We start from the raw sequence: 13,020 nt of genomic DNA on the forward strand, positions 1-13,020 counted from the left end.
GGACATGGAATTTGAAGACTTAGGTGTGAGTCTCAGTTCTGGACAGGATGCTTCACCCCTCTGAATCACTATTTTCCTAGCTGGAAAACAAGAAAATATTCACTATATCAGCCTACTAAGCAAGCATTTTGTGTGCTTTAAATAAGGTTTGAACTCAATTTTATAGAGAGCCCCATAAAGATGTAAGTTGGATTAAGTAGCCATTTAGATTCTTAAACCTCCAAAACCAAGTTGAGATCATTTCTCTAATGGATGAACAGAAAAAACTTAGTGAATTATCAAATGAAGCGCTTTACTATGTTCATATAATTTTTCAGTATAAATCTGAACTACAAAAATGATTGTTATCTGGTACCAAATTCTGGTAAATGACATATAAAATGAACCACGTATAAAATAATGAGCTACATAAAAATTATCAAGGTGCACATAATTATACATGAAAAAAGATATATGCAGTACAAAAATTAATTATATGTGCTTTCATAAAAGAAAACAATTACTGTAGTGGTAACTGATCTTTTAAATGTATATAGTAATATCACAAAGCTTCATGAAACTCCCTAAATCCAGAATTAGATGCTATTCGACAATCTAACAAGCAGTGCATGCTTTACTCCCATTTCACACATTCTGTTGCAGAGTTGGGCATCCCACGTCTCTACTCAGGTTGTGCATGTAGACAAAGAAGACCATGTAGCTCCACTTCCTATAGAAAATCATCAACTTTTCTGGTTGGGAAGTTCTCTAGAGAAATCCTCTTCATTCTCCTCTGAGCAAGACAGATTCAGGACATTCATCACAGGATGGATCCAAGAGGTGGTCTGTGTGACATGACTTGAGAAGGACAAAGAATAAAAAATTAAAATCTGAAAGACTGTGTTTTCTATCCAGACATGTGACTGTTGCATGTGTGTATGGATACTATCGTTTTTTTTTTCCCGGTCGGTCCTGGGGCTTGAACTCTGGGCCTGGACGCCGTCCCTCAGCTCTTCAGCTTAAGGCTAGTGCTCTACCACTTGAGCCATAGCACTACTTCCCGTTTTTGGAGTGGTTTATTGGAGATGAGAGTCTCATGGACATTCCTGCCGAGGCTGGCTTTGAACCTTGATCCTCAGATTTCAGCCTCCTGAGTAGCTAGGATTACAAGCATGAGCCAACAGTGCCCGGCAATGGATCTTACTGGAAGGCTTGAGGAAACAGTTAGAACTGGATCCAATAGTATTAGTATGTCTTAGATATGTTTTAAGGCTCAGTGACAATTATTTCTTTCTTCTTTTTTAGGTATTAAGAAGTGCTGGTGAATGCATCATCTTTGACTCTTTCTCTCCCCCACCCTCCACTTACCTTATACTGTCAATCAACAAATCTTGACTTTAGAATTTCTGAAATCTATTCCTTCCTATCTTTGTTTCCCTCACTGTAATAGCCCAATTCACTGGATAGCTCCTCTATGATTTTATTCTAGTTCACCTCAAATTCATTCTCTACTCCAGAGTAGAGATTTCCTTTAATGACAAATCATATATTGTCACCTGGTAGAAGTTCAGTTGCAACCAATACCTTCTGGATCAAATACATACTCTGTAGTGTAAAGTACCTGATCTCTTATCTCTGATCTCAACAACACCTTCCTATCTGTCCCTCTTCTGTTCCCAAAGATGTTAACTCACACTAATGCTGAAGAATCAAATCTTCTTCCAATATGTGCCCATGGTCTTATCACTTATTATTTTGTATTATAAATGCCTGTTAACTTTTAGGTATTCTCATTACATATGAAACCCCTGGGGACAGGGACTATATTTCTTATCTCTGAATTGATGGTGTCTGACATGTTCATAGAACATGGCATCTGAAGGAAGAATGCAAGTACAGAGGAGGAAGGATGTGGGAAAGAAACTGGGAGTGGTTGAACAACATAACCAACATTACCAACCTAGTAAATGGTATTTCTCAGACCTCGTATCTTACTGCCAGCCTTCAGCTGGATGGACAGTTTCACCCTGGAAACTTTCTAGCCATGGCTTAGCCCACTGCCCACACACACCCTAGATCAGTTTTCTCAGCCTCTGTCTTAATAACCTGAATCTCAGAAGCAGCATTATGTCTTAGAACATCTAAAGGCCAGTGTTCATGAAAATCAAGTAAGACTGTGGATCTGGAGGAATCTCAAACAAAGTGTGTTCTGAGAGGTTTAATAAAATACTATGAAAAACAGAATATTTCAGATTTACATATAAATTGGTTTTGTGTGTGTGTATGTGTATGTGTGTATATGTATGTGTGTGTATATGTGTTGGTCGTGGTGCCTGAACTCTGGGCCTAGGTGCTGTCCCTCAGCTCTTTAGCTCAAGGCTAGTGTTTACCACTTGAGCCACAGCTCCACTTCTGGCTTTTTCTGCTTATGTGGTGCTGAGGAATTGAACCCAGGGCCTCATGTATATAAGGCAAGCATTCTACTACTGAGCCACCTCCCCAGCCCATAAATTGGTTTCCTTTCACGCTGGATTTCCTGGTATCTTTAATACACTGATGTGCTCTATAAAATTTCAACAGTATATAATGTTAAATAACATGCCACTGTGAGCTAGTGTGGTATAGAACACAATATAGGAACTATCACAAAAACTCACTCACTTTAGTGGCACAGTGCCAGCCTTGAGTGAAAAAGCTAAAGGACAGCATCCTGGCTCTGATACCATCCCCCTCCCCCAACATAAATCAAGCTGAAGGTGATAAGATGCAGAGAGCTTCACGGTTTCAAAACCTGGATGTGGTTAAGTGGTACAAAGAATCGTTACTTTGACAACTCATACTACTATTTTCTCTTTAAAATGGTTTAAAGGAATTTCTTGTTATGAATGCTAACCTTATTACAGCATTTAATTGAGAATAGGTTAATTTCATTTCAAGGTCTTTATAAACCTGGAAAATTGCCTAAATTGAAAGTGTTTTTTAAGAAACACAAGTGCAACCTCTGAAAGCTGTGAAGCCATGTAAGGTGAAATGAGGACACTGTAACCCAAGCAAAGTACAATACGAAAAGGAAGACTCTGGATGACAATCTTACTTACTGTAAAATCTTATTATCCAAGATCTTAAACCTTGGGTTTATCAGTACATTTAAAATATGCTAATCCAAACAAGAGACTCTGCCAAATTACTTTAAATCCTCCCTCCTCTATAATATTTCTTAATTGTGGAGGCTAGGAAACAAGAAAATCAAGAATGATTACTGAGTGATAAGTTCAGGCGCAGGTTTGCTGGTAGGCTTTAGACAAGTAATATTCTCATGCTTGAAACAGCGTAACTGCCCCAAATATAGACAATCCATTAAATTGGTAATTTAAAATAACCAAAAGGAAAATGCCTAAGAAAAACACAGGGACAGACTCTGTATAGTGAATGTCAGAAAGTTCCACCAGGAAGTCATTCTTGCCAATACCATTCATTAAGCACTTTTTCACCAACAACTCAACATCAGACCTTATCCTACCTCCTAGAAAGGTAATAACCATAAAATTGGATTAATCTTATCTTCACAGTATAGTATTCTGCACAAACTCACACATACAAACACACATATACATACACTAAAATTGCTATCAAACAAATAATTCTAACAGTTACTCACTACACACAATAAAACAAGGGCAGCAGAGATATGATTTCTGTGCTTTAAGAACACATTTCATCCTTTAATCTTTGCTAAAAAACCTTTAGACCAATGTGACACCTTCTGTGACCTATGGGATGGATATATGTAGTGTCTGGCAAGAGGCTCCTCACTAAATGATCACAGCTAGCTTTATTGAAAAAGAGTTCTCTGATTATTATAAGAAAAACTTGGAATTCTGCCTAAGATGCTGGAATGGGGCCAGTATTGAGTATTCCATTCAATTTTATGTGTTAGTGAGCACTGTTACTAAAGAGCTTTGACATACATAACCGGTATGATGAGATAATCCCAGATTTACTGGCTTTGTGAACATTTTAGTATTACAAATATTTCCTCTCTGGTTTGTATGCTTGATAATTCACCTGAGAAGAGAGAATAAATCAGTCCCATTGACTTTGTTTAATTAATAAAGAAGTCATGGTTCATAAAGGGAGATGTTGCTATTTAGAATGAAAAATGTAGAGGGCTGGCAAGTAATGAAGTTGCCTCTGAAGCATGAAAACCTCTCATTTGGACAGACAGTACCTCTGGCAAATGTTCCTGCAGAGACACTGCATCTGACCTGATTTGAAGAACAATGAACAGTAGTTCAGATATATTTAAAAAAACCTGAAAAGTATAATATTTGTCTTTGAATGGTTGCCAGATCTGTTGTTGGAAAACAATAATATTCTGGTTGGGGAGATTGACAGTATTGTGTGTTTTCCTAGAATAATATTATCCAATTGAAAGACATATCTCAGTTTATAAAAAACTGAGAGAACATGTTTTATTTTATTGGCAAAGAAATGTAAGTGAATTATTTAAATCCCATTATATTCACTCTCCTTATGTTTCCTACCTCCTAGCCAGAGGAGCAAAATGCTTTCAAAAAAGAAAGCACAATGATTTCTTTTAAAATAAAAATGCAGGACACTATGTTTAGTAGTGTCTTAATAACAAAGAGTGCACTACTTTTGTAGAAATTCATGCGTGTAACTGTGATGATGAGATGCTTTTATGACTTGTTCATTGTTGATGGCACTATTTTTATATAACTGTGGGGTTAGTAAGATTTGGCTTTATTATTTTATCATGTCTGAGATTATGAAGCAAAAATGACTTCCAGTGTAATTTTTTTGGGGGGGTTAATTTTAAGTGTATAATATTCAAATGAAACAGAAAACAAAAACAACTAATTAGAGTAATATAATTGTTTCAGATACCAGTACATTTTAATCACTGGAAAATATTACCTGGCCATAAACTACATGTGGTAATGAAAAGATTTAAATTTAAAAATAACTCTCATTTAAAAGTCAGCAACTCAGAAGGTGTCAGCACAAGGTAAGCTATGTCAATCAAAGTATGAAAACGTCATCAAACTATGACAAAGCATCAGGTGACAGCTCCAGACATTGGCTGTGAGAATTAACTACAGACTGCTAATATGAAATACCCACTTCAAAATATGTCAAAGGAAATTACAGTCATTTGGCTCCTATTGACCTAGGAGTTCCTTTGAACATTCTGGAATTATACCCTTGGAAAAAAAAGGATTACTTATGACTAATGAACTCTTTCTGTAAATATCACAGACAACTGAGCATTCTGTAACTGGGCATCTGGAAGTCCAATAAGGTAGCAATGTTAGTAAAATCTCATCTAAATTTTTACAGTTGCAGAGATAAATTTTATTCTATTCTATATGATGTGTTCTATAAAAACACAACTATCTTTGAAAGTCTTAAAATCCAATTAATTAAAAAATCTTTCCGTCTTAGATATCAAATACTTTCTAATTACTTTCTAAGAATCTAAAGGCACATCATACTATTGCTCTTATACAGTATTGATATAATTTACTGTCATACTTCTAAAAGATGAATCCTAGCTGAGCGCCAGTGGTTCATGCCTATAATGCTAGCTACTCAGGAGGCTGAGATCTGAGGATCGTGGTTTGAAGCCTGGGCAGGAAAGTTTGTGAGACTCAGGTCCAATTAACCACCAAAACACCCAGAAGTAGAGCTGTAGCTCAAGTAGTAGTGAGCCAACCTTAAGCACAAAAACTCAAGGACAGCACCCAGGTCCCTGAGTTCAAGCTCTAGAATTGGCACAAAAAAATAAATAAACATATGAACCCTGAAAAGAAAATTCCAGATAAAAATGAGTCAATATGTACATATTTGTTTTTCAGATAATGTATCCAGATCTGTTTTGTCATTGATTGTTAAACGGAGCTTAAAAAAAATCCCAGTTCCAACTGGTAGTTTTCCAAAGAGAAAACAACTCTCTGATTTTAATTTCCGAATCTAAGCCTATTAAAATAAACTAAAAATTTTAAGACACATAATTTCAATAAACTTAATGATTATAATTTTTCTACTAATGTTTAACTACATTAAAAAATATAAAGACATCAGTGTATGCTACATTAGAAAACAATCTGTAAAATACCAAAGGTAGAAGGTATTTGCGAGGTTCTTTAGAAGTGAGGTATGAACTAAAGTAGTGAGGTATGAACACTAAAGCAGTTAAATGTGAATGTTGTGAACCTGTAGAATGAAGAAATATAGGACTGAAAATGCCATCAGCCTCTCCAGTTCTCCCTTGAACTGGATTGGTCGATTTTTGGACTTATCAGTGTGTTTTGAGGAAACTGATATTGAGAAGGTGAAGCAACCTTACTCCAGGTCATAAACCTGGTACATGTCAAAGCCAGGCTCCAGATACAAATCGACCTTCTCAGAATTTAGCTGTTACATTAAACACTTTTTATATGGGTTAGTTTCCATAGTGATACATGAAGAGGCTCTAGGATGGATTAAGTGACCATCTGAGAGGGTCTCTTCAGCTTTGCAAGATGAAATTAATTAAAGGATTAACCCCATGATCACAGATTATACCTCTAAAGCTATTATACTTTTTTTTAAAGACTTGCCATGAAATCCATAAAAAAAAAAGCATTATCTGAGCAAACTGAATAAAAAGTCCTTGTGTGAAGCTCGAGTCAGAGGTTCTGTGCTTTGCCAGGAGTCATACTTTGTTCCACTTGTCAAAATGAATTCTGAACGGGCCTATCTGTCCACTAGGTTGGCTTCTGGGGGTCAGGGACCTCTCCTTACCCTCACAGCCTGCATCTACTCTGAGCAAGTGGAGTTAATGAATGTTTGGTGCATGGATACCTTATATATTCCACAGAGGCTTGCTGTAGTTATACTACTGAGTTATAATACTCAGAGTGGAAGACTAGATTACTTATGACTGAGGAGTAGATTAAGTAATCCTCAGATATCATAATGTAGTGGATATATCCTAATTGGCTTAGAAATATGTTTATAGAAATTGAACATTATTTGGGGAAAACGGATTCATTTCAAACAAACTAGATTAAGATGCATCAGTGTATGTCCTCTTCACCAATGTTCTCATGGCTAAATAATGTGCAAAGATCTGGAGATACATTTGGTGGCAGGTGATGGTTGAAGCAGTATGATAATGCAAACAATTTTGGCTGCATTTACTTTTTTTCTTTTTTTAGATAGGTGGTAATCTATGTAAATGTTACTTGGATCCTAGGATTTGTGTTACATTTATACAAATAAATTATGCTACCTACACAACTCTCATTTTAATTTTTAGAGTGTAAAATATTACAAAGACACATCTGATGGCAAAGAGAGCTTGACCTGCCCCTGAGTCTCAATGATTTTATCAGAAGTGATTTTTATCAGATTGGGATTTTCAGCCTCTGAGATGGAAGGAAATCCATGTCTCTAGGCACTTTATGACCGCCTGAAAGGTGGAAACTGTCAGCAAGTATCTGGTTAATGCTGACAGAGTAATAAAGTACAGTTAAGATCCAAGATCACTGCAGGCTCCCTTATATTGGAATTTGTCACTTAGATATAGATGGTCAGGTATGAGGTAGCTGGGTAAGACTTCTGTCAGAAAAAGCATTTTGTATTTCACAACAATTTTTGATACCCATTTCCTCATTTGTTTTTCAACCCCTTTTCTCAACATGTTCTACAGTTGAAGAAGTTGAGGTTCAGAAGGTTTAAGGGTCTCATCCAAGGCAATAAGGTAGAAGAGCTAGTACTGAGATGCCTATCTGGAGCACTGGTCTTTCAGAGAGACTATGCAGATTGCATTTGAAATTGCAGTTTTCCTAAGTACTAACCGGATTACCTGTGTGTTGCTGGGGAAGTTACTTAAAACTCTAAAGCTGTTTTCTAACCTGTGCAACATACAGATTGTTAATAGATAACATGTATGAATATATACCCTAGATCAAGCCAAATGCATTCAAGGTATACTGTGACCATGACTCTCTCACTTTTCTCTCTGATACTTTTCTGTTGCATAAATGAATTACTAAAAATTTTGTGGCTTAAAATGACTAAAGGCCATCCATATTCCTGGGCTCATGGCCCTTATCTTTAAGGCCAGCAATCTATGTTGGATAGTGTATCTTGGATTATGCATCCATTGTTACATGTCTGATGATTGTCTCTTCTTTCTTTCTATTCCACTGTTAAAGTCTCAAGTAGTTAGTTAGATCCACTTAGATACTTAGGATACTCCCTGTAATTCAATGTCAATGGATTAGCCACTTCCACTTGCTACTTTATCATGTAATCTAACATTGTCACAAGTCCTGGAGACTAGGATTTAGACATTATTGGGGACCCATTATTCTGCCTATCACGCTTCCCCTTCACAATGATTCTTTCACAAAGACTGCAGACTGAGGGGAAAGGCACTAGTTTGAACCAATTCTTTGAATTAATTTAATTTTGTTTAAAACTCAGTAAAAGTGTAGCAAGAAAGATTACAGGTGACTTTCTAATGGAGAAAGCCTATTGGGCAAAGTAAAAAAGTTATCGAAATCCTAACAGTTTATAATGTAGAAAGAGAGAATTAGAGGCATGAACCACTGATGCCCAGTAAAAATAGCCCAAAGAAGGATATATAGCAGAAGCTTGTGTAGACAACTTAGCTGGAGATGTCCCCTAACTAAATGTGTCAGAGTGAGGAGAGGGAATGAAGAAGGCTATGCTTGTGTGCAGGTGAATTAGACAGGTTCTTCTCATACATCAGCTTATGCACTCTGGAAACGATCCCTATGAAGTGCTAATATATTTTAAAGCTTCGAGGCATGTTAAATGAACATCCCTAAGGACGTTTTCTGTGGCGACCCCAGCATTGGAATCCAGGTTTCTCCATGTCTAAAGTCCATGTTCTTTCCTTTCCATCAGATGACCTTTATGTAATTAAATGCACTAGCACTAGGAATATTCAGTCAATTCAAATTAGCCTGGATGAGCTGGTAATAATATGCTCTTCAAAACACTTGGGGAAAAGGGAGATTTAGGTGGCGGGGGAAACAAAAGGAAGAAAGGAGGGATAGCCGTCTTGAGAACAGTCTGTTCCCGCATACAGGGCCTACTATCCCCTGCAGAACCCATCATGATTTTCTGAGTGGGATCCCTACAAGAACGCAGGAGGTATGCAGTACATAATAAAGGAAGACTTTCGTTGAGAATAGTTAAAGTAAATACATCTTGGTGCTGAATGGGGCTAAGTTCTAACAACAAACAATAAGAAACAAGACAAAGGCAAGGAAACTAATGACTCACGGTGAGTACCTCACTCCTCCATGAGGCAGGGTGAAGGGATCACTGATATGCTGTTAGGTTTTTGTTTTAATTTTCCCTCTCTGGCTTTTCTGATCTCTAGAAGATCACTACTATTCTTGGAAACAAGTTTCTATTATGCTGTTTGAAAGTAGATATATAGCAGTTTACCTAAATCAGATCGGTTTGAAATGATTGTCTTGTCCTATATCAACAGATAATCCTAAAATCAGGAGAGGGAGTCATGCAACTTGAACACTTGTGTGGGTGGCTCTGGAGACGGGCATCCTGGATCACATGACCTTGACGGGTCTAGCCTCTTCAACAGTCTCTGTAACTGTAATGGTGAGACAATGTCACCCACCTTAGTCCTTTGGAAAACAAACTTTATCTTTCTCCTTCTGTTTTCTTCCTGTATCAAGATGAGGGAAGAGAACTGATAGAATGCTGAGTAGAGCAAAAGGGCACAGGTAAACATCACCTCTTCCTATCTGCCCATAGGAGCACTGAATCTCAAGGTAGCTGAAGACTTTGCTAACTCTTTCTATTTGGCTCATCTCCTTGAATATCCTTTCCTTTTAATAGTCCAGTGTAAGGCTGCTCCCATGTGTAAGGGCCAGTGGATTACTCCACTGGGTACCACAGTGAGACAAGCTGACTGCTAGGCGAGACACCTCTTGCTTCCTTTTGCACTTGTTCCTTCCTTCTCAAGGAATCTTAGTTGGGTTCTGACATTCAGCTTTGGATACTGAGAGAAGACTAAACTTAGGAAAAGACATCTCTACAGGGCATAGACTCACTTATTGGTTATCTGTCCAAGGCCTAGGTTAGTAATGATAGCCTAGGTTAGTAAAGTATATGTTCCTTTAGCTTCTTTTGGGAGACCTTCTAGAAGAAGAGTATGGCTGAAGGCAAAATGCAGCTCAACACCACCCTAACTCCATGAATAACAGCCACTGTGGCATCTACTGTCCACCTTGTTAAGGGTTTAAATGATGCAATGCACAGGAAAATACATATAGCGTGTGAGTGGCCACTGAGCATCAGTTAGTGCTAAATGCAAATTTGAATGGGAGTTTTGATTGTCCTGTCACCCTTACAGTACACATATGGGATTCCTGGATCCTTATCCCTCAATGTCCGTACATACGTTCCTTTGCTTAGTAAGCAGTCTAGAGATTGGAAGAGAAAAAAAAAAAAAGCAGGGTGCCGGTGACTCACGCCTGTAGTCCTAGCTACTCAGGAGGCTGAGATCTGAGGATCGTGGTTTAAAGCCAGCCCAGGGAGGAAAGTCTGTGAGACTCTTATCTCCAATTAGCCATCAGAAAACTGGAAGTGGCACTGTGGCTCCAGTGGTAGAGCACTAGCCTTGAGTTGAAGAGTTGAGGGACAGTGCCCAAGCCCAGAGTTCAAGCCCCATGACTGACCCCCCTCCCCCCAAAAAAGTACACCATGAAACCCTAACTTTTCCTTAAATCCTTCCAAATATAAAACTTTATCTCTTTAATGATGATATACTTTTTTTTTAAGGCTTTCCCTTTCACATCAAAATGGCCTTTCTACCACATTGTAAAATACTGATGTCTCCTTATTTGTAGTCATGTTTCGAGGTATCCAGCATTCAGCAATACTATTAGATCACCTCGCTTTATGATATGCAAACAGAGGTTAAGAGACATGTAGGAACATGCGTAAAGAGATAAGGATAGAGAATTTGAAATCTGGAAACTCCTTTGGAAAGTATATGAAATTTTGAAAGGACAGCAAGGACATGTCTTCTCTCTTTTCTTCTCAGATATATATCCAGCCTAATTTGTTAAAATGACAGAAAAAGGAATTTCTTGGGATCTTGTGAGTCCGTAAGTTTCCCCTCTGTGCTCTTATAATGCCAATGCTGACATGAACAGAATTATTTAGAACATGGAAGTGTGTCAGATCGCCCTGTCCAAGGCAACACCAGGCCTCCAACAGCTAGAAAATATATTCCTGCTCAGGCACTCAAAGTTTCTGAGTCACAGTCTACTATGGCAGAAAATATCTTGGATCAGAAGATTACGATTCTAGTTCTGGCTTGGTAATGTAGCAACTGTGGATTTTTTTCTTTTTTGGCATTGCTTCAAGGCTCTTATTTTCTTTATCTATAAAGTTAGGAGGAGATGATAAGGTTCACATATCTCAAACAACAAAGGGTTGTTGTGATGCCACTGGGATAAGTGGTTCCTACACTGACGTGCTTATGTCTTACTAAATGTATTTCCTCACAGTAATATACATTTCATGATATCAGGGAATATCTTCCAGTCTCTATATTTTCCTATTGTATCTCCAGGGCAAACAATAATGGCTGGCAAACAGCAAGTGCTCAAAAAGTGTTTGCAGAATGAATGATCTGTGTACATTTTAAAGTATTAAATGGCACTTATTATTAACATTGTAAAAATATTTTAAGATATATAAAATGGATTTTTCATATTTACTTTTCATAAACACTATTATTTACGAATTCAGGTAGCCAATATTAAGTTCAACTAAAGACTCTGTTCCCTTTTATTTCTGATATTTCCCCTGAACAACAAACATTCATTCTCTTGAAGGGTGTGCCAGGGGTATTTCCCCCCCAAGTGACATCTGATATTAGCATTTAAATCACATGCAATAAAAATGTTGAAGCTTCATTTCTTGTTTCTAATTTTTATAACCTCCAAGAGGGTTTCTGGGTTTTGCTGATTATTCTGCAACTTTCAGGTTCTCTCCAGATGTGAGGAAAACTGCTTACTTGCTTAAGATGTTTGCACTTACTTGATGAAGTACTTGATTCCATCTGCTGTGTAAGCTTCCTCCCACCCATAAGGTAAATCTAGAGTGAAAGGAAACCAGAAATACATTTAATAAGGCGATGAAGATCATTTTTTTTAATTTTATGCACACAAATCTCCCCATCCTGACAATTATTAGAGTACACTTCTTATACAAAAGGATTTTCTAGGAAGGCAAAATCATGACAATTCAGATGAGCTTGGAGGTTTAGTATCTTTCCAACACAATAAATAAGCATCGAACAGTTAACAATCTGCTTTAGTTGCAATAACTGGATTATGACTTGTCATTTCCATGTAGCGAGCATTTTTGTCAGTGAGATTCAAGGAGAAAAAAATTGTGCTGCAGCATAGTCTGTGCCTGCAGGCAGAAGGATGGACAAGATGGCCCCTGCTTGTCTATTCTGGCTCAAAGTTTCTTTAATTGGCTCCCTTTACATTCTTTCGCTCAGCTCCACAGGGAATCATACATGAGTGCCAGATCAGCAGGGGTTTGAAAGTAACTTTTGGATAAGACAAAATTCCTTATTAAGTTTAAAAGTTTAGTGAAGTGATTTACAATGGACTGTGGCATTTTACTTCGTTAATTAAGAATTTTGTGCACTAAACATAAACAGCCCAATGATTTGCTAAACTTAGCCTCCATATCTATAACAGGATTTAGAATAGTTAGCTAAAAAGGGATATGCAAAGAAGTGTGCAAGTAATACATGAGGCCATACTGTATCAATAAGCTCACTGCTGTCCTCCTGACTCAGGGACTGTCCCACCCCTTTGCTCTATCTTTGGGTATTGCTAAGGATATTTTATATATATATATATATATTTTTTTGTGAACATACTGTACAGAGGGGTTACAATTACATGGGCAGGATAATGCGTACATTTCTTATCAAGCATTGCA

General features: G+C 37.4%; 1 protein-coding gene across 2 annotated transcripts in view; it reads right to left on the reverse strand.

Moving 5' to 3' along the window:
- Positions 1-295: 295 nt before the first annotated feature.
- Stxbp4 (syntaxin binding protein 4) overlaps positions 296-13,020 on the reverse strand; it is a 127,476-nt gene continuing 114,751 nt past the window's right edge. For both annotated transcript variants that reach the window (XM_013008844.1, XM_013008845.1), the window contains 2 exons: positions 12,100-12,157; positions 296-837 (listed from right to left, as the gene is read on the reverse strand). In XM_013008844.1, coding sequence (XP_012864298.1) covers positions 723-837; positions 12,100-12,157 — 173 coding nt within the window. In that variant the 3' untranslated portion in view covers positions 296-722. The remainder of the gene's footprint in view (positions 838-12,099; positions 12,158-13,020) is intronic.

This window comes from Dipodomys ordii, unplaced genomic scaffold (genome assembly GCF_000151885.1).
Source record: "Dipodomys ordii isolate 6190 unplaced genomic scaffold, Dord_2.0 Scaffold7, whole genome shotgun sequence".
In the NCBI taxonomy this organism is placed as follows: domain Eukaryota; kingdom Metazoa; phylum Chordata; class Mammalia; order Rodentia; family Heteromyidae; genus Dipodomys; species Dipodomys ordii.